At 58.4% G+C, this 20,315-nt stretch overlaps 3 protein-coding genes across 4 annotated transcripts in view; 1 reads left to right on the top strand and 2 right to left on the bottom strand.

The window, feature by feature from the left end:
* Positions 1-20,315, bottom strand: part of LOC118839020 (zinc finger protein 850-like) — a 902,460-nt gene that overhangs the window by 574,788 nt on the left and 307,357 nt on the right. The window lies entirely within an intron of this gene.
* KMT2B (lysine methyltransferase 2B) lies at positions 1,231-17,789 on the top strand. Of its 2 annotated transcripts, none has more exons than XM_036746406.1 (37): positions 1,231-1,623; positions 2,813-2,888; positions 3,032-4,896; positions 5,122-5,235; positions 5,377-5,527; positions 5,770-5,899; positions 6,186-6,241; positions 6,550-6,825; positions 7,132-7,226; positions 7,713-7,811; positions 8,207-8,320; positions 8,468-8,614; positions 8,704-8,799; positions 8,932-9,049; positions 9,243-9,356; positions 9,565-9,749; positions 9,824-9,913; positions 10,004-10,108; positions 10,217-10,290; positions 10,406-10,524; positions 10,653-10,744; positions 10,886-11,023; positions 11,313-11,471; positions 11,793-11,913; positions 12,010-12,088; positions 12,188-12,348; positions 13,403-13,630; positions 13,780-15,064; positions 15,193-15,282; positions 15,365-15,474; positions 15,865-16,002; positions 16,085-16,159; positions 16,342-16,519; positions 16,636-16,743; positions 16,849-16,932; positions 17,035-17,164; positions 17,242-17,789. In XM_036746406.1, the coding sequence occupies exons 1-37, from the start codon at positions 1,231-1,233 to the stop codon at positions 17,515-17,517; spliced, it is 7,869 nt and encodes a 2,622-aa protein (XP_036602301.1). In that variant the 3' UTR covers positions 17,518-17,789. The 2 variants fall into 2 exon arrangements, with proteins under 2 accessions (XP_036602301.1, XP_036602300.1); XM_036746405.1 differs by having other exon boundaries at positions 5,620-5,899.
* IGFLR1 (IGF like family receptor 1) lies at positions 18,067-20,270 on the bottom strand. The gene is given in 7 exon segments (XM_036746454.1): positions 18,067-18,499; positions 18,581-18,748; positions 18,831-18,969; positions 19,063-19,265; positions 19,362-19,530; positions 20,018-20,042; positions 20,044-20,270. Coding segments are annotated over 7 exon segments (1,236 nt in total). The 5' UTR covers positions 20,250-20,270; the 3' UTR covers positions 18,067-18,173.

Here is a 20,315-nt window from a genome sequence, read left to right as displayed (position 1 = left end):
CCTGAGAACAGGCGCTCGCGGCCTCCCAGGCCCGGCCCCTCTCCGGCGGCCTCCGCGGACTGGCCGCTGGGTCCTAGCTCTTGAGGCGCGGTCTTGTTGAAGCTGGACCTCTCGGTGGGCACTAGCCAGTCGGCGGGCGCGGTGCCCCCCTGCACGGGGCCTGACTCTAGAGCACAATAAAGCTGGCAGAGCCTGGCACTCCTCCGAGGGGGAGCGAAAACGTGTCCCGCTTTGTCGTCCCATCCGAGTGCCTCCGGTTCGCGCAGAGGAGGGAGACGGTGCCCTTGGCGGCCCGGCCTCTCCGCTGCTGTACTGGGGGCACCGCAAGGGGCGGGGGGAGAGGGCAGGGGACGCCGGCTATCCCGTGGCCGTCCGCACCGGCATAGGGGCTGGCATTCATTTTCCTCTTCGAAGCTTCCGGCCAGCTCGGCCCGACAGGGAGGTCCGTGAGTTCCGGGGGGGGGGGGTTCCCGCGTCCCTTTGGCAGTGCAGAAGCGGAGCCCCCAGTGCACAGCAGCCAGCATGGCCCCGGGGGCCGCGGTACCAGGTGGCCAGAAACTCTTCTTCCCAAAGTTCCCTCCGCAGAACTGAGGCCGCTCGCTCTCCGCGCACTTCATGGCTCCGCCCTTCTTTTCTTCCCTCCGGGACACATTGCCCCCTGGGAGCTGTAGTCCGCGCTGCTAAGCTTGAGCCGGAGAGGACAATGGCGTTCGTGGGGAGGAAGGACCACATTTACCGGCGGCCTCCATGACCCCCGGCGGCCTGCCTCGTGCCCTCTAGGGCTCTGCTCTGGAGAACGTAGTCTGCCACTCTCCGCCCCCCAGCTCCTTTCCGAGGTTAACGGAAGCGGTGAGGTGGCGGGACTACAGTTCCCGGCAGCCCCCGCGCCTCGCTTCTTTTGCTCCTCCCGGAGACTCAAGGCCTCCGTCTTCTAGGCGGGGAGTAGGAAGGGCCGGGCGGCGCTTCAGCCTCCAGCTCCCGTGGTGCCCCGCGGTGGTGGTGGTGTAGGTGGTGGTGCTGCTGCTGCTGGAGGTGGAGGTGGAGGTGGAGGTGGTGCTGGAGGTGGTGGTGGGGCTGGGCCGGGCGCGCCTCTTCCCGCCGGCCGGGTCGGGGCGCTGTGGCGCTTATTATTGTCGTGCGCCCCGGGCCGCCCCGCCCCCTCCCCTCCCCCCGGCCCTGCGCCCGGGCCGCCCCTCCCCCCGCCTCCCCGGCCCCTCTCACGGTGCCAAGATGGCGGCGGCGGCGGGCGGCGGCGGTTGCCCGGGGCCTGGCTCGGCGCGGGGCCGCTTCCCGGGCCGGCCACGGGGTCCCGGCGGGGGCGGGGGCCGCTGCGGGCGGGGCGGCGGCGGGGAGCGGGCCCGGGTGGCCCTGCGGCGGGGCGGCGGCGGCGCGGCCGGGGCTGGGGGAGCGGAACCCGGCGAGGACACGGCCCTGCGCCGCCTGCTCGGCCTCCGCCGGGGCCTGCGCCGGCTCCGCCGTTTGTGGAGGGGGCTGCACACTCGCCGGGGTCGGGGCCGGGGCCGGAGCCGGGGCCGGGCCGGCTTGCAGGAGGAGCCTGAACAGGGCCCGGGGCAGGAGGAGGAGGAGGAGGAGAGCAGTGACGAGGAGAACGAGGAGGAGGAGGTGAGCAGGCTGGGGGCAGAGGGGCCGGCAGCGCCCCGGGGCAGAAGAGGGACCTTCCCCCGACCCCGAGAGCTTGGGCCCGGCGTGGGGGGTCCGGGGTGGGGGCGGCCCGGCCCTGCCCTGCCTGGGGAGAGTGCGCTCATTGAACGGGACCCGAGTTCGGAGAATGTGCTGTGGGCCCAGCCTACTGGCTGGATGGGGGGGTGGGTGGGGGTGGGGGAACTCGCTGGCCTCTTGGGGGCTGGAGTAAACTGTAGCGCAAAGTATGTCTCGATAGTGTCTGATGAGCTCCGAGTTTTTCTAGGGGGAGGAAATGCAGATAGTAGGCTAGGATGTGTTGGGATGCCCGACCTATGGTAGCAGGTAGAAGCAGCATGGCTTTGGTGGGTGGAACCTCAGGTTGAGAAGACCCCAGGATCCTCATCTCTTGTCCACCTTTGGCATGCCATGTGACCTTGGCCCAAGCCCTGGCCTTCGTGGTACCTCAGTTTCCCTGCTTTCTAATTTGGAGTGGAGAGGAAGGCATAAAGAAGACTCCTCCCAGGGAATTGGATGTAGCGATGTACAGTGACAACCAGGAAGTCCGATGTCTTGAAGGCTTGGCTAGTTTTAGATCCCACCCCCACCCCCTACTTCCATCTACCGGACTTTGTTCTGTTGTGTTATTTGGGGCTGGTGTTGCTTCTTAGCCTAGAGGGGTTTCGAAGCTTTAGCTTGATTGCAATGTTTTTAGCCCGAGGGGCTGCAGGGCTGTGACCTTCTAAGAAGCTTCTTGCGTTCTGGGCCCCAACCTGATTATAGGAGAGAAACTGATCCTGTGCTGGTTGGGATGGCATCTTTTCTGGTCATTGAGGGGCCTGAGTTCATGGTGTCTACTTTAAGAGCTCTTCTGGAGAAAAGAGCCACTTGTAGGCAAATGCCAGGATGAGCTCCAGTGGTGAGATAGGCTTGTTCTAACAAGTTCTAGTGGCCTCCACCCCTTTCTGATGTGGGGAACTGGGGTCATGAATTGAGGAATGGGAGTGCAGGGGACAATTAGAGCCTTCCTCGGAGACTGCTTTACTTTCCTTAATTTCTACTAGTCAGAGACTAGCAAAGATGGAAGTGGGGTATAGCCTAATGCATGGGTCATGTGGAGGAGGTTTCATTGCCACTGACTACTCCCTTCACCCCCGGTCCCCTCCATCAGGAGGAGTTTCTGGGTTTCCACTCAGATGAAGATGTGGCCCCCAGTTCCCTGCGCTCTGCGCTTCGGTCCCAGCAAGGTGAGTGAGGGGCAGACTCTTTCCTAACCCTCTAGAAAACTATCTCCATAAACCGTCCCAGTTACCTATTAGCTCCAGCTCCCGCTCCCTCATCCATGGGATGCACCCTTGTCCACCTCCATACACAACCACTCTCCCCACAGGTGGAACCCCCAGAGGCCGGGGCCGCAAACAAAGGAAAACCCCCCCTCCACCTCCCCGCCCAGCCGAAGCAGTCCTTCCCCCCCAGAAGGCCCCGTCCCGGAGACGGGGTGAGACTGGCAAAGAGCGGATGGTGCAGGTACTGGCTGAGCTGCTTCAGAGGGCCCAGGCCCCCCCAAGCCCCCGGGTCCGTGTCTCAGAATCTCCGACCCCTCGTCGGCCTCGAGGCCGGCCACCGGGCTCTTGTAAAAAGAAGAAGCTGCCAGCAGTGGTAGCAGCAACATCAGCTCCTAAGCCAGCACTCCCTATAGTGCCAGGAAATCGACGAGCCGGGGCCTGGAGATGTCGAGAGGCCACGGGCCCTGGCTCTGGGAGCCACAAAAGAGGGGAGTCTGGTCGAGGGGGCCGAGGAGGTAGGGGCCGAGGCCGGGGAAGGCTCCCTCTCCTACTCAAGTTCGTCTCTAAGGCCAAAAAGATGAAGATGGGACAGTTGACCTTGGGGCCTGAGCCAGGACGGGGTCGAGGCCGTCGAAGGGGGGGACGTCGGGGGGCCCCTCCAGGTAGAATTGGGTCTAGCCGAGAAGGGGGGCAACATCAGAAGTGGCAGCAGCAGCAGGAAGAAGAAGAAGAAAAAGGTGAAGAAGAGGAAAAGGTGACCAAGGAAGAGGAAGAAAAACCACCTTCACCACCATCTCCTCCACCTCCTCCACCTCCCCCACCTTCACCTCCTCCTCCCCCACCGCCACCTCCTCCACCCCCTCCAGTCCTTGAGGAAGAAGGAGACGCACCACCTCCCGTGGCCACAGCCACGGCCACAGCTACTGCTACTCGATCCCGAAAAAGAGGCCGGCCCCCCCTGACCCCTACCCAGCGAGCTGAACGGGAGGCAGCTCGAGCAGGGCCAGAGGGTGGTTCCCCCCCTACCCCTGTCCCCCCTGCAGGGCCTTCTGAAGACAGTCCCACCGCCCCCCCCAAGGGGACCACTTTCCTGAAAAACATCCGCCAGTTTATCATGCCTGTGGTGAGTGCTCGATCTTCCCGTCTCATCAAGACCCCTCGACGGTTCATGGATGAAGAGGCCCCCCGACCCCCAAGGACTGAGGCCTCACCCCCTCCCCGGCCACCTGTGGAAGTCTCTCCACCTGCCCCCCAGGAACCAGCTCCGGCTCCAGCTCCAGCCCCTTCCCCTACCCCTACCCCTACTCCCACTCCCACCCCTACCCCTACCCCTACCCCTTCTCCACCTCCCCGATCACCAACACCCCCACCAGCCCCTCTTCCTGAAAAGAGACGTTCTATCCTGAGGGAGCCCACATTCCGATGGACTTCACTGAGTTTGGAGCTGGCCCCACCTCCACCTCCAGCTCCTCCACCAGCCCCACCCCCAGCACCCATGACCCCATCCCGGAGGCCCCTTCTGCTTCGAGCTCCCCAGTTCACTCCTAGTGAAGCCCACCTGAAGATCTATGAGTCTGTGCTAACCACACCTGTACCGGGGCCCCCTGATCCCCCTGAGCCAGAGCCTCCCCCAGCCGATGAACCTATTTTGGAGCCTGAGGCCCGAACAGGGAGTCGAACCAATCACCTCAGCTTGCCCTGTTTCACCGCTTCAGCAACCACACCCACAAAGTCTGAGGGCCCACAAGGCCCACTGGTCCCCAGCAATGGGCAGCAGCAGCCACCACCGCAGCCATCACCGCAGCCACCCCCTCACCCAGAGGAGCAGAGTCTTTGTGCCCGGGGAACGATTTCACTTCCACTCTCTGGAGTAGAAGAGAAGATGTTCAGTCTCCTCAAGAAGGCTAAAGTACAGCTGTTTAAGATTGATCAGCAACAGCACCAGCAGAAGGTGGCGCCCCCGACTCCGGTGAGAATGGTGTTTTTCCTGTTCCCTTCCAGCCAGCCAGAGTCCACCTGTTCCCTTGTCTCCATCTCTCCTGCCTGGAGTCCCTTCTCAGATTCCATTCTTAACCCTACTTCAGTTTCGAGTCTCTTCTACACGTAGTCTTTAGGCCCATTCTCCCTACCCACTGTTGCCCTGTCCACTTCTCTGCTCACTTTCCAGCCCCTGACCACATCTCTTTCCCCCTAGCCGAGCCCTGGAATGAAGGCAGAAGAGGCTGTGAGGACCCTCAAGCCGAGCCCTGACAAAGGGGCTGTCAAGTCTGAGGATGAATTTCTGGAAGCCAAGAAGGAGAGACCACCGGTATGCGATGACAGAGGGCCTGACTCCCAGTGGAGGAGGGAGAGAAAACACTTTGCACCCCACTTTGGTGGGGGTTATCAAGAGAAAGCTGATTGGAGAAGCCAGGAAACGACCATCATTTCTTTTGCTTTACTTTTCTAGGGTCCTGAGTCACCAGTACAGGGCCCTCGAATCAAGCACGTTTGTCGTCATGCTGCCGTGGCATTGGGCCAGGCTCGAGCCATGGTACCTGAAGATGTCCCTCGACTCAGTGCCCTGCCCCTTCGGGAGCGACATGACCTTGCCGCTGATGGTGAGGATTCTGGGGGTCCAGATGTCAGAAAAGAAAACCTTGACGGTGGGGAACAGATTTTCTGGTGCTGATGCCACATCTTCCTACAACAGATACATCATCAGCATCTGAGACAGAAGGCATCCCGTCACGATCCCGAAGGGCAAAGGCAGAACCAGCGGGCCTGGGTGGGAGCTCGGGTTCCACAGGGACTGGGAGCACCCTGCCACATGCCCCAAGGCGTTCTCTGCCCTCCCACCAAGGCAAGAAGATGCGGATGGCGAGATGCGGGCGCTGCCGAGGCTGCCTACGCCTGCAAGACTGTGGGTCCTGTGTCAATTGCCTGGACAAACCCAAGTTTGGAGGCCCAAACACCAAAAAACAGTGCTGTGTGTGAGTTACTCTAGGGCTGCTTTTGTACTCTTTGTGAGTTGTCCTGGGTCCCTCCCAGTGCTGCCACCCACCCATCCCCGTCAACATTTTGTGAATCACCTGAGGTCCCTACTCCCACCCTTTCTGTCCAGATATTGCCCAAGGCATCTTAACACCCCAAATTTGGTCCTAGTCCTGGAGGCCAGTTTCTTTATCTTTGTCATTACTGGCAGTAGTAGGGTTAGCGTCCCCTTCCCCACCAGACCTCTAGTCCCCTTCCCCAGTGATGGGCCGCTCCCCTTCCCAGGTACCGCAAGTGTGATAAGATTGAGGCCAGAAAGATGGAGCGCCTGGCTAAGAAAGGTAATGTCGCCCCTCCCTCCCCCACCAAGGAATGAAGCCCCCAAACACACAACACACTTTTAGGCCATGGTGTGACTAAGGGAGCTGGGTGGGGAGGAGGCCTGTACCCCTGTCCCAGTCCCATGTCCTTTCCATCCTTCCTATCTCACTCTCTTAAACTTCTCTTTCTCATTTCCACATTCCTTCCCTTGCCTACTTCCCACTTATTCCCTTCTACTTCATTTCTGCCTTACCTGTGTCCCCTTCCCCCCTACCTCCCAATACTTGTGCTTCTTATCCCCCACACCATTATCCCCCTGTCCTCACAGGCCGAACAATGGTGAAGACACTGTTACCCTGGGATTCTGATGAATCCCTGGAAGCCTCTCCTGGGCCTCCCAGCTCGAGGCGGGGGTCAGGAGGTGGGGGGCCCCGGGAAGAGGCAGTGGCCCCACCTGGGTCTGAAGAACAGGATCCCCTCCTGCAGCGCAAGTCAGCCCGTCGCTGTGTCAAACAGCGGCCTTCCTATGACATTTTTGAAGACTCGGATGACTCAGACCCAGGTGTCCCCCCAGCTTCCCGCCGCCGTGCCCCTCGAGAAAATGGTGAGGGCCAATTACTTCTGTCCATACTAGCTTCCCCTAACCCCCTGACCTGTAATGGGTGGACCTTTTTCTGGGCTTTTACAGGGAAGAGACTTCTTCCTTATTACATTCTGGGGCCTCATAGGTCATAGACAATGCCAGACTTTATGATGAGCCTCAGTTGTGTTCAAATAAACACTGGCCTTAACTGGGAGTAAATATATAAGACAACTAGCTTTCCCTAGTTATCTGGGGAGGGCATGAGGTGTTAGCAGAGAGGAACAGGCCATGTGAGGGGCAGATGTCACCATTCCCTCCCTTACCTAGAGTTGCCCCTGCTGGAGCCCGAGGAGCAGAGCCGGCCCAGGAAGGCCACTTTGCAGCCTGTGGTGCAGCTTAAGGCTCGGAGGCGCCTAGAAAAGGTCAGCCCTGTCTCTTGTCATGCCGTGGGAATGAGCAAGGGTTTGCTGGGGGTCTGTCTTTGCCCAGCTCTAATTTAGTCTCTGAGGAAAGGGAAGGGGTTGGAGCAGGCAGTGAAGAAGGACAGCCCCTCACCTCAGAAAGCTTAATGTCTAGCTGGGGAAATCATCACAGTGTGGTTATGTGCCCAAATGAACAGTAGGCATTGGGATGAAAGACAACTGTTTTGTTGAATGAGCAAATGAATGAAAGCGTGAGGGGGATGTTGAGCTGGGCTCTGAAAAAAGTGTAGAACTTGGGTAAGAGGAGGAGGGGGATCAGGGGAGCACAGTGGTCCAAGGGAGGACTTAGAGCCTGATCTGAGAATTCCTGTAGAGAAGCAGTGGAGCTTAGGTTGGAAAAATAGGGTGCAGCCAGGATCCCCTCCCCCCCACCCTGGCTGTCCTTGCCTTGCCTCCAGGCCCATCTCCCTCCCACCCCCTCCCCAGGACACTTCTGCCCCCGGACCCTTTGCCTCCTTCCCCAACGGCTGGACTGGAAAGCAGAAATCTCCTGACGGTATCCACCGAGTCCGTGTGGATTTCAAGGTATAGGTATACAGCAAGAAGCATGGTTTTGGTGAGGGCATGAGAAGTGGATGTCTGATTGGGCTTGGGGGGTGCTGGGGGCAGGGTTAGGGAGTCAAACTGCTGAGAGATGGAGGGACAGAAGTGCTGACTTTCTATTTTAAATTAATTCCATCAAACCATTTTGGAATGAGAAGCACAAGATGGCAGGAGTATGTCTTTTAAGCAAAATGCTTGAGGTAGAAGGGTCAGCTAGTTTATAGGATAAAAGCCATGAGGAGTTGAGATGAGGGAGCTCATGATGGTAGAGGAGCTGGAACTATGGAAGAGGGAGATGGGAGTAAAGAGATCTCTCTCTTTCTTTCTCTCTCTCTCTCTCTCTCATTCTCATTCTAATCATACCTTCCTTCTTCTAGGAGGACTGTGACCTGGAAAATGTGTGGCTGATGGGTGGTCTGAGCGTGCTCACTTCTGTGCCTGGGGGTCCTCCCCTCGTGTGTCTGCTCTGTGCCAGCAAAGGCTTACATGAGGTCTGAGACCATGCTGTGCCCTTTCAATCATGCCCTTGCTTATGTCTTCTGCTGCCCCTTCCTAAGTTCCCCTGTGCCTCTTTCCTAAGCGTACTCTAACTCTTTGGCCTCCTACAGCCACAGTAGAATAGCTTTTTCTTTCCCCAGCTGGTGTTTTGCCAGGTGTGCTGTGACCCTTTCCACCCCTTCTGCTTGGAGGAAGCAGAGCGGCCCCTGCCCCAGCACCATGACACCTGGTGCTGCCGCCGATGCAAGTTCTGCCATGTTTGCGGGCGTAAGGGCCGTAGCACTAAGGTGGGAAAATTGAACCATTGGGGCATGGGTGGTGGTCAATGGCCAGATCCTAGAATTGTGACTTTTCCTCTCATTTTAAACTGTGATAGCACCTCTTGGAGTGTGAGCGCTGCCGCCATGCCTACCACCCTGCCTGCTTGGGGCCCAGTTACCCAACTCGGGCCACCCGTAAAAGGCGTCACTGGGTAAGAGATTCTGATGCCCATTGCTGTGCCTTGGCCTCGTCTGTTACTCTCAAGTCTTTCTGACTCTGCTTTTCAAATAACCTAAAACTTTGCGTATCTCGCTGACATGCTGTTCTCCACCCATACTTCTAGATCTGTTCAGCCTGCGTTCGATGTAAAAGCTGCGGAGCAGCTCCGGGGAAGAACTGGGACAGCGAGTGGTCGGGAGATTGTAGTCTTTGCCCTGGCTGTACCCAGCTCTATGAGAAAGGTAGAGAGCCCCTGGAGGTGGGGTCTGGGCAGTCTTTGCAGTAGCTGCTGTGGAGTGGCTCGAGGGACCCACAGTTGAAGGAGGGGTGGGGCCTGGGTGGAGATGAGGGACTCTGGGAGTAGAGACTCCATAGGAGGACCCAGAGCTTGTGGAGAGAGAGAGTCCCTTCTGAACCCCCCATCTCTTCCCACAGGAAACTTTTGCCCAATTTGTACACGCTGCTATGAGGATAATGACTATGAAAGCAAGATGATGCAGTGTGCACAGTGTGACCATTGGGTGCATGCCAAGTGCGAGGGCCTCTCAGGTGGGTGGGGGGACCACCCTGGACCCCAGCCCTGCTCTCTCTGATGGTCCCCAGTCCCCTTCCCCTTCAGGGTGAGTGGACTCTATATCCCATGAGCTCCCTGGGCACAACTTCCCCCAGCCTCCAGTGTTTTACTCTTGAGGGCTGCTGGGAGCTGCGGTCTCAGCTTTTCACTAACCCTTTCATCCTCATTCCTGCCCATTTTCAGATGAGGGCTACGAGATTTTGTCTGGGCTGCCAGACTCGGTGCTATATACGTGTGGGCCGTGTGCTGGGACAGCCCCTCCTCGGTGGAGAGAAGCCCTGGATGGCGCTCTCCGGGGGGGACTGCACCAGGTACTGCAAGGGTTACTGAGTGCCAAGGTGACTGGACCTCTGCTGCAGTGCACCCAGGTATGAGAGTGGGCCTCTCGGGGAGAGGGAAGAGGAGCCCCAAAGGGGTGTGCTCACTTCATGTACCATTTCAGTGTGGACAGGATGGGGAGCAGTTGCACCGAGGACCCTGTGACCTCCGAGCTGTAAGCCAGCTCTTTGAAGATGGACACTACAGCTCTGTGGTATGGGCTGGTGGGCTTGTGGTGAGTGGGCTTGGGGCGGTTGAGGATTCAAGGAGGGACCTTCCCTAACAGCCCCCCACCCCCTTATAGCACAGCTTCATGGAGGATGTGGTCGGTATCCTGATGAGGCACATGGAGGAAGGGGAGGCCCCTGAGCGCCGGGCTGTTGGGCAAGCCAAGGGGCTCTTACTGAAGGTGAGAAAGTGCAGCATGGGGAAAGAGCTCTTCCATCTTTTCCACTTCTGTTCCAGCCACCTTACTTACCCCCTCTTTCCTCTCTTCTCCTGTGTCTCCTTTCCCTAGCTACTAGAGTCTGCCTTCAGTTGGTTTGACGCCCACGATCCCAAGTACTGGAGACGGAGTACCCGGCTGCCCAAGTGAGCAGGGCTTTGAGGCCCAGGGTAGAGGAGAGGGGAACCTGGCAGGAGAATTTTCCCTCTGGTCCTGGAGCAGCCAGGTTCCCTTGGTGATTGTCTTCCCTACTTTCTGCAGTGGAGTCCTGCCCAATGCAGTTCTGCCCCCATCTGCGGATCATATCTATGCCCAGTGGAGACAACAAGAGTCTGAGACCCCAGTGTCTGGCCAGCCCCCTGGTGGAGGCGCCATTCCAGGTAAAGGGTGGGACAGGCTCCCTGGGCTCTTGAGGTGGGTGGAGGATTAGTGCCTAAGCTGTGCAGGGTTGAGGGGGCAAGGCCAGGAGGCTGGCACCTCGGCCCTGAAAGCATTCTTCACTTTATAGCCACCCAGGCAAAGGAGCTAGCTTTGGATTCCCATCTAGAGGACCCTCGCCAGTGTGCCCTCTGCCTCAAGTATGGAGATGCTGACTCCAAGGTAAAACAGGTGGCATTGGGGATGGGCAGTGCTTACTCCAAAATCCCAAGCCAGGTTCAACCCCCTGCCCACCCTGGAATCTTTCCCCTTCTTCCTCTACTACTTTCTGACCCTCTTCCCCTGGGATCCTCTTCACCCCAGGAGGCTGGAAGGCTCTTATACATTGGACAGAATGAGTGGACACACGTCAATTGTGCCATCTGGTCAGCAGAAGTGTTTGAGGAGAACGACGGCTCCCTCAAGAACGTTCATGCAGCTGTGGCCCGAGGCCGGCAGATGGTGAGGGGCCAGGAGCACATTAGGCTCTGGGACCTCCCATCAACTGGGGGCAAGCCATTCAGCAGTCCTGAACCTGCTTGTCTGGAAAATGAAAATAATGCCTCTCACTGTTCCATAGGGTTATTTTCAGATTTAAAATGAAAATAGATACTTTGCTTTGTAAATCTCAAAATGCTCCATAATTCAGCTATTATCTTGGGGTCCAGGGGTTTGGGGGAAAGGGAGTTGAGATCAGACTAGCTGCCTTTAGTGGTGTGAGTTGCCCATGAACCCCAATCTCCCCTCTCAGAGGTGTGAACTCTGCCTGAAGCCTGGAGCCACTGTGGGCTGCTGCTTGTCCTCTTGCCTTAGCAACTTCCACTTCATGTGTGCCCGTGCCAGCTGCTGTATCTTCCAGGATGACAAGAAGGTTTTTTGCCAAAAACACACGGACCTCCTGGATGGCAAGGTGGGACTGTGGCCTTCAGGGTGGGGGCAGATCCTCTAGATCCCTCTGTTGCCCTCTTCATCCTGGGGCTTTCTCAATTATGTCTCACCTGACCTAAACTGATCCTCTTAAAGTTGCATCCTTTCTTTATATCGTGTTATATAAATGTTGGTGCCTTATAATTGCTGCTCATCCACTCTGTGCTATGCTCCCTCCCCTGTCCCCAACCCAACAAAGCGCAGAGACCCTTGTGCCAACTCCCCGTGTCAGTGAAACCTGTGCTTGTAGGGCCATCGTGGGCCCTTGGCTTTGCTGACACTTCCCCACTCCCCACACTCCTAGGAGATCGTGACTCCTGACGGCTTTGATGTTCTCCGCCGGGTCTATGTTGATTTTGAGGGCATCAGTTTCAAGCGGAAGTTTTTGACCGGATTAGAGCCAGATGCCATCAATGTGCTCATTGGTGAGACACCCGCTCCCTCTCCTTTCTCCGGAGACTCCCCTCATCCACCTTGTGCCCAAGAGTCATCTTCTTTGTCATGTTCTTTTCTTCTTGCAGGCTCTATCCGAATCGATTCCTTGGGGACTCTGTCTGACCTGTCTGACTGCGAGGGAAGGCTCTTTCCCATTGGCTACCAGTGAGAGGCCCTGCCTGATATGCCGGGGTGTGGGAGGAAGGGAGCCCGTGACCTGGGCCCTAAGCTCTTTTGGACTCACCTCTTCTCCTCACCTCTCAGGTGCTCACGTCTGTACTGGAGCACAGTGGATGCCCGTCGGCGCTGCTGGTATCGGTGCCGGATCCTAGAGTATCGACCCCGGGGCCCTCGGGAGGAACCTGACCACATTGGGGCAGCAGAGGAAAACAGGACCATTGTGCATAGCCCCGTCCCTACTTCAGGTACGCCCTGTCCTCCCCTCCCCTTCCCTACCCCCTGTCTACTAGCTTGTAAGGACTGTCTCATTCCCTTGCGGATAGTTCCTCTGCTCCACTTTGCATCCAGCTCTGTGTTAGGAGGAAGGGGGTAGGAAGCCATGTTTTTTGCCTCTGGCTTTCTGGTGTTGGAGGCAAAAGTGATGTGTCCTCATAATTGCCGAGCTTATACTTGGGAGGGAGAGGACCTGAAGGGAAGGTGAACTGGGTATGTCAAGGAAGGCTTTGTGTTGGTGGATCTTGGAGGGTGGGGGTAGGACAGAGCCAAGGCAGAGAGGTGGTACTGTCTGTAGCAGCCAGAGATAACCTGGAGGGAATTGGAAAGGGTGTCTTGAGGAGGGACAGGAAATAAGTCTGGAAAAGTAGGAAGGGGCCAGGTTGTCCGAGGCCCTGAATGCCAGATTCAGGAATTTAACCAGAGTTGAATGGTTTAGTAGAAAGCCTGGAATTTCATTGAGTAGGGAGAGGATGTGATGACAGCAATAACTTTAGAGTGATTAATCTATCTCATGTAACTGTAAGAATAGAGAAGGAAAGATGGGTTGGTGCTAGAAATGAGATGGATGCGAGAAAGACTGTGAGGCATAATCAGCAAAAGTGAGAGAAGGGCAGAGGACATTCAGCTGTCAGGCCCCAGTGATTGGGAGAATGGGGAGGCCACTGAGAAATTGGTAATATAGGAAGAGAGATGGGGAAGGCAGGAGGAGAGATCGGGGAGGCTGGAGGGGAGGTCAGGGAGGCTGGAGGGGCGTGGTTTTGGACACTTGAGCTTGAGGAGGGGGAGATATGTCTGCAGTTGCAGAGATTGGTTCTGAAAGTGGAGCGTCAAGAGAGTTTCCCTTGTAACTAGCATATGGTGAGGTTCTTTTAGGGAAGACCATGTGAGGAGAAGAGCTAAAGCCAGAGTCCTGAGCCTGAGGGCACACTGCCCATGTTTGAATAGGATAGGTCCCCCACCCCCACCCCCCATAGGACCCATTTTCTCCCTCTTCCCCTAATGTTGTGTGTCATGTTGTTTCAGAGCTGCTTGGAGCCGAGTCCCCCCAACCAGGGCCTGACACAGTTTCCCTGGGTCCTGAGCGCTACTCCCCTGCCCAAAACACAGGCCCCTTACCCCCGCCTCCAGAGCAGAGCATCACCCCTTCCCCGGTTCCCCGATCTGTCTCAGGGGCTAGAATCAAAGTGCCCAACTACTCACCTTCCCGAAGGCCCCTGGGAGGTGTCTCCTGCTGGCCACTCCCCTCCCCTGGTGAGTATGAACCAAGCAGCTGTTAGTGAGGGGACTGGCTTTGGGGAGTATAGAGATGGACGGGTCATTCAGGGACGAAGAGAGGAAGAGTGAGCTGTGTTGATGTTGGGCTTGGAGTTTTGAGTCTCACATCTTCTCTTCCCTTACAGGAAGTCCATCATCTCTGTCTCACCACATCCCAACAGTTGGTGATCCCGACTTCCCAGCTCCCCCAAGACGTTCCCGCCGTCCCAGCCCCCTGGCTTCCCGGCTGCCACCCCGATGGGCCTCTCCACCCTCCAGGCCCACTCCTCAGCTCAGGGTGCCCCCTCCTACCTCAGCCCTCGAGGCCCTCATGCCTACCTCAGGGGAGCTGGCTCCCCCTGGTCCAGCCTCCTCCCCACCCCCTCCTCCTGAGGACTTGGGCCCTGACTTTGAGGACATGGAGGTGGTGCCAGGGCTGAGCGCAGCCGACTTGGACTTTGCGGCTAGCCTGCTTGGATCCGAACCCTTCCAGGAGGAGGAGATTGTGGCCGAGGGGGCTGGGGGAAGTAGCCGGGGGGGTCCTGGGGATAGTTCAGAGGAGGAGGCTGGCCCTGCTGCCCACTACATTCACTTCCCCCCAACTGTGGTGCCTGGGCCTGTCCTGCCACCTGGTCCCATACCTGGAACCCCCAGAATTGAACAGCTGGATGGAGTGGATGATGGCACGGACAGTGAAGCTGAGGCCGTCCAGCAGCCCCGGGGCCAGGAAGCCCCCCCTTCAGGGCCAGGGGTGGGTGGGGTAGGGGGTGGGGGGGGAGGAGGGGATGGGGCAAGGCCCCCTGAGGACCTTCCTTCAGAAATTGTGGAGTTTGTACTCAAGAACCTAGGTGGAGCTGGTGAGGGTGGGGCTGGCCCTGGTGAAGACCCCCCTCTACCACCCCCTTCACTGGCTAATGGCAGCCAGGCCCCCCCAGCCCCACTCCCCACCCCAACTGATCCCCCCCGGACGTTTGCCTGGCTTCCTGGGGCTCCTGGAGTTCGTGTGCTAAGCCTCAGTCCTGCCCCCGAACCCCCCAAAACTGCTGCCTCCAAGATCATTCTTGTTAACAAACTGGGGCAGGTGTTTGTGAAAATGGCAGGGGAGAGTGAGCCAGCCCCACCTCTGCCAAAACGGCCTCCACCAACCCCTCCTACCGCCACCCCAGCCTGGGGTCTCACACCTGGGCCCTTGCTGAGTGTGCTGCCTGTGGTGGGGGTGGTTCGCCCCCCACCTCCACCTCCCCCATCGCTGACCCTGGTGCTGAGCAGTGGGCCCCCCAGCCCCCCCCGCCCAGCCATTCGAGTCAAGAGGGTGTCGACCTTCGCTGGCCGCAGCCCCTCAGCACCCCCCCCAAACAAGGCCCCCCGGCTGGATGGGGAGGGGGAGTCCCCCGAGAGTACCCCCCAATCAGTGGGGGCCTTGGGCAGTGGGTGAGTGGTGACAGGGGCAAGAAGGAACTTTGGGAGGTATTGGGGGAGGTGGTTAGGGGATGGGGAGGGAGATGCTACTGGCATACATACAGGTCTTTTCTTCAGATCTCTGCATTCTTTTTAACTAGATTGAGCAGAGTACGGATGAAAACACCCACTGTCCGGGGAGTCCTTGACCTGGATGCTCCTGGGGACCCTCATGGGGGAGAAAGTCCCACGTGAGTGACCTGCCCTCTTCTCAGTTGCCAAGAATCTTGACCTCTGCCCCTTAGTGCTCTGACTAGCTCCTCCTTTCCATAGGACCCTTCCTGATCGGGCCCCATTGCTACCACTGCCGGACTGTGGCTTCCCCAAGGTCTCTGATGGCCCCCCAGACCTGCTGCTTGAGCCCCAGTGGCACCACTACTCAGGTTGAGTCCTCACCCCACTCCCCTTGGGTCAGGGCAGCCCTCTCCTGCCTGGAGTGGGGTCAAGGTCAGACAGCCAGAGCCTTCTCACAGTTCTGGTTTTCCGAGGCAAGTGAAAACACTTGGGAAGTGGGCATTGGCCTCCAAGTGCCTGCCCAGGTGTCGGGAGCTGGTCTCCTGCAGGCTTTCTTGAGAGGATTAGGGTGTAGCGCCCATGTGTGGTGGATGGGGGATGATGTGAGCATCAAGGTATCTCTGTGGAGGGCTGTACCGAAGACAGCAGCCCATGGAGGCCTGGGGACAGTGAAGAACTGGGAGGTGTTTGAGTGACAGTGATGTGATCAGAATGATATTTGGGGAAACTGATTGGAAGCATCTTCCCTACAATGGCAGGTGAGGCATCCAGTTCAGAGGATGATCCGCCATCCCCTGAAGACAAGGAGAACCAGGGTCCCAGGCGGGCAGGGCCCCACCTGCGCTTTGAGATCAGCAGTGAAGATGGCTTCAGTGTGGAAGCTGAGAGCCTGGAGGGTGAGATGGATGGGGGGTGGGGGCGTGGGGGTGGGGGGGGCAAGCAGGGCCGGAACAAGTGCTGATCATCCCATCTCTGCAGGAGCATGGCGAACCTTGATTGAGAAGGTCCAGGAGGCCCGGGGTCATGCCCGGCTCAGGCACCTCTCCTTCAGTGGTGAGTTGGGGTCAGGGTGGGGGCACCGTGACACATGGTTGCTGAGGGGTTACCAAGAAAACAGTGAGGGCACAGGGTGGAGTCTGACGAGTTACTGGGTTGGGGGGGGGGGTCAGACAGGAATGGGGCATGGTAAAAGGAGCCCCCTGTGATGCCCCCTGGCCCTCCACTCCTCCCCCTAGGGATGAGTGGTGCACGGCTCTTGGGGATCCACCATGATGCTGTGATCTTCCTGGCCGAGCAGCTGCCAGGGGCCCAGCGCTGCCACCACTACAAGTTCCGATACCACCAGCAGGGGGAGGGGCAAGAAGAGCCTCCCCTGAACCCTCACGGTGCCGCCCGGGCAGAAGTCTACCTCCGGTGAGCCGGGGGGAGGCCCCCTGACGCTGGGGCTGCCTGGGCCAAGGTCTCTGAGGAGTGGGCCGCTGTTACCGCCATTTCAGGTAGGCTGAAATGACTGTGCCCTTGCCCTTCAGGAAATGCACCTTCGACATGTTCAACTTCCTGGCATCCCAGCATCGAGTGCTGCCTGAGGGGGCTGCCTGTGATGAGGAGGAGGATGAGGTGCAGCTCAGGTCCACCAGGTATGGTGGGCAGGGAGCTGGGTCTGAGAGGTCAGGTGCTGGGGCCCGGGAGAGGAGAGCGTGGCCCCCCCCCCAGCACCTGGCTGATGCTTTTCTCTGCCCCAGGCGTGCCACCAGTTTGGAACTGCCCATGGCCATGCGCTTCCGTCACCTTAAGAAGACATCCAAAGAGGCTGTGGGGGTCTACAGGTGAGGAGGGGGCTTCTGTAGCTTCCACTGGGTTGGGGGGGGGGGGTTGCAAGCCCCACCTTGGGAGGAGGTGAAATTAAGTTGTGCCTCTTCCCCACGCAGATCAGCCATCCATGGCCGAGGCTTGTTTTGTAAACGCAACATCGATGCAGGGGAGATGGTCATCGAGTACTCGGGCATAGTCATCCGCTCAGTGCTCACAGACAAGCGGGAAAAGTACTACGATGGGAAGGTAGGTGAGGGGCCTCCTGGGTCCGGGCCTGGGGCTCACAGGGAGATCCTCATACGGCCCCTGCCCCTTCTCCCCAGGGCATCGGGTGCTACATGTTCCGAATGGACGACTTTGACGTGGTGGATGCCACCATGCACGGCAATGCCGCGCGTTTCATCAACCACTCTTGTGAGCCCAACTGCTTCTCGAGGGTGATCCACGTGGAGGGCCAGAAGCACATCGTGATCTTCGCTCTCCGCCGCATCCTCAGGGGGGAGGAACTCACCTATGACTACAAGTTCCCCATCGAGGATGCCAGCAACAAGCTGCCCTGCAACTGTGGGGCCAAGCGCTGCCGCCGCTTCCTCAACTGACCCCCAAGCTGTGGGCCCCAGGCCTGGCCCTGAGGGGACCCCACCCACATACCTTACCATCTTATCTCCCCCCTCCCCAACCCCTCCGCACGCGTCCCCAGGGAGCCCTGCCTGCCCTCTTCCAGTTACCACCTGTCTGCAGGGTCCAGGATGTAGATATATTGTACAAAGGTTTCTAAATCCCTTCTTTTCTATGCACTTTTTTTATTTAAAAGGTGGGGTCCCAGGGGGGACTCCCCCCACAATAAAGTACGTCAATGTTTGGATCTACAGCCTCTGAATCTGTGTGGGGCCGATGGTACCTCCTCTTCTTGGGGAAGAAGTATGGTTTATTTCCCACCCATACACTGGACACATAAGCCGTAAAGTGAGGACCTGGCATGTCCTGATGTTCTCGCAGCAAGCAGGTGGTGCCAGGGTGTTCTCAGAGATGCCCCTACCACTTTGTCCAGCAAATGGCCTGGGTGATTTTAGCCCTTAGGTTCAGACGACCACATCCCCCTAGTGAGACTTCAGAGCCACAAGTGCAGAGACAGCATTGTTTATTCCTTGTTCCAATCACTGGAGGCAGGGAGTGCCCCAAGCACAGCTGAGCAGGGTCTGCAGACCCAAGTGTGGGGGGCCTGAGGAGTTGGGCAGCTGCTGGCCTGGCGACCTCACCTGAGCTTGTGCAGCACATCCAGGGCATCGCCACGCCCCAGTTGGCCCAGGTGGTCAACCAGCTGACCCAGCTGGGCAGTGGGATCACGAGCAGTCACTGTCTCCAGCAGGGCACGAAGTGGGGAATGTGCTGGCCGCAAGGAGTAAGCAAAGGTGGCCCAGGAGGCTGGAAGGCCGTAACGGGCAGCCAGGTGGCGGGTGGTTCCCCAGGCGGAGCCCCCATGGGGCCCCGGCTCAGGGTCCAGCAAGACAACCAGCTCTTCCAATACCTCCAGCTCATCCAGAAGTCGTGAGAGGGGCTGGCGTGCCAAGATGGGGGGCACTGAAAGGCAAGGGGATGAGGTCATGAAAGAAGGAAGTCCTGAGTGAGCTGTGCCTACCCCCCTCCTCCCTAGGGACTCACCAGATCCCTCCGTTAGGGGGAAGAACTTGCAGGCTTCCCCAGCTTCTGCTGCCTTCTCCTTGTTTTCAGCCCTCCCCAATAATGTGTGCAAGGCAGCTGAAACAAGCAGGCCTCCCACCAGGAGGGCAGTGATGCCCACTACATACCAGGCTGTGCTCCCTGTAAAGGCTGAAACAAACTTTCATGGAATATTGGTTACACTCATGAATGGGAGGTGGGGCTGGGGCTGGGCAGGATGCTTCTGACTTACGTTTTTGAGTTACCCAGGGCCTGAGGGATGTAGGAGGCCCACTGGTTGGTCCTGGACCTAGGGAGCTTGCTGAAGATAAGGATTTCGTGGGTATTGTTACATTTTCCCATTGGCATGGATTCCTGGAGGGTACAGGTTCCTTGGGTGGCAGAAAAGGGTTATTGGGTTTGGGGAGGCAGTTGGCACCTCATTCATCCTGGCGTAGGTATCCACAATCTAGCCAGGGGCTTACCTCACGACAGCTGTTTCTGGATCGTCTTCGTAGGGCTGCTGGGGGTTGGGAAGGGGCCCCAGATTGGGGCTGAGGATGGTCCAGGCATGGACTGCACTGCTCGGCCCAGTTCCTGTTGCATAGCCCAGGTGGGCACGGAGCAAATGGGACATCCAGGTGGTCCCCTCGGTCGCTGAGCCCACAATGCTGGGTGAACTCGTAATCTGACGGGAGGAGGGAGAGAAGGAGCACTTAAGATGCGACACCCCAACCCCCTTGTCTGCCCACAACCTCAGCCCCAACCTCCCCCCGTCCCTCACCCGGGCAGTTGGGGGGTCCGAAGCGCTCTAGACACCGTCTGCAGCATCTGCGTTTTGGGTCCCAGTAGTCCAGAAAGCCGCAGTGCCTGGAGACCGGGGCAGTCCCCAAGAACTGGGAAAGGAGTGTGGTACCCCAGAGCAGGTGGAGCCACATGAGGAAGAGCAGAGCCTACGAGCAAAGTGGCTTTAGGCTGGGCGCTCCTACCCCAGGGCGAGCTGACTTAGCGCTTCAGGAGAAAACCTCAGCAGAGTTTCCCGACCCTACCCCATCCCCCACCAGGGACCACCTCATCCAGCCCCACATACATAGTGGTCCTCAAATTCCCATTTCACTTGTCAAGAGTCCTGTGTGTTCTGTTCTTAAAGGTTTTTGCTTCCTGCCTTGCCCCCCTTCACCCAGCCCCGCCACATCCAGGCTTCTGGATTCCCAGCCCTGTCTCCCTCAAGGACTCAGGACTCCAAGACCCGCCCAGCACCCCTCACCCAACTCAAGCTCTGTCCCTTCCACTGCCTGCCCCAAAGACCTGGGTAGTCAACCACACCCAATCCCCTGTCCTCAGCAATCTCCATTTAGTCCCCTCCCCTTCAGAAATCCAGGCACATCAATCCCTGCTCCCCGACCCCCACTACAGGAACCCCACCTCGCCCCCTGGCACCTGAAGCTGGTCCTGCCGTCTTGCTCAGGGCCCCACTCCCTCCCTCAACTTCCCTTTCCGGGCAGACTGCGTCATCAACATTAGGGGGTGGGGGCGGGGTGGCCTGGGCTGGAATCTTGGTGATTTCTCCGGGCCTCAGTTTCTCTGTAAAATGAGGGGGTTGATCTAGATTCCTTCCAGTTAGCTCTAAATCTTCGGTGAGCCTATGAGCACACCAAAACTCTTCAGGCATTTCCCATCCCCTCCTTCCTCAGCCAGCTCAGCCCCTGCCCGCTAGCAGGATGCAGACATCTCCCCA

This window comes from Trichosurus vulpecula, chromosome 2 (genome assembly GCF_011100635.1).
Source record: "Trichosurus vulpecula isolate mTriVul1 chromosome 2, mTriVul1.pri, whole genome shotgun sequence".
Classification (NCBI taxonomy): Eukaryota; Metazoa; Chordata; class Mammalia; order Diprotodontia; family Phalangeridae; genus Trichosurus; species Trichosurus vulpecula.
The sequence above is the reverse complement of the archived record's forward strand: the minus strand, read 5'-3'. Positions and strand labels throughout refer to the sequence as shown.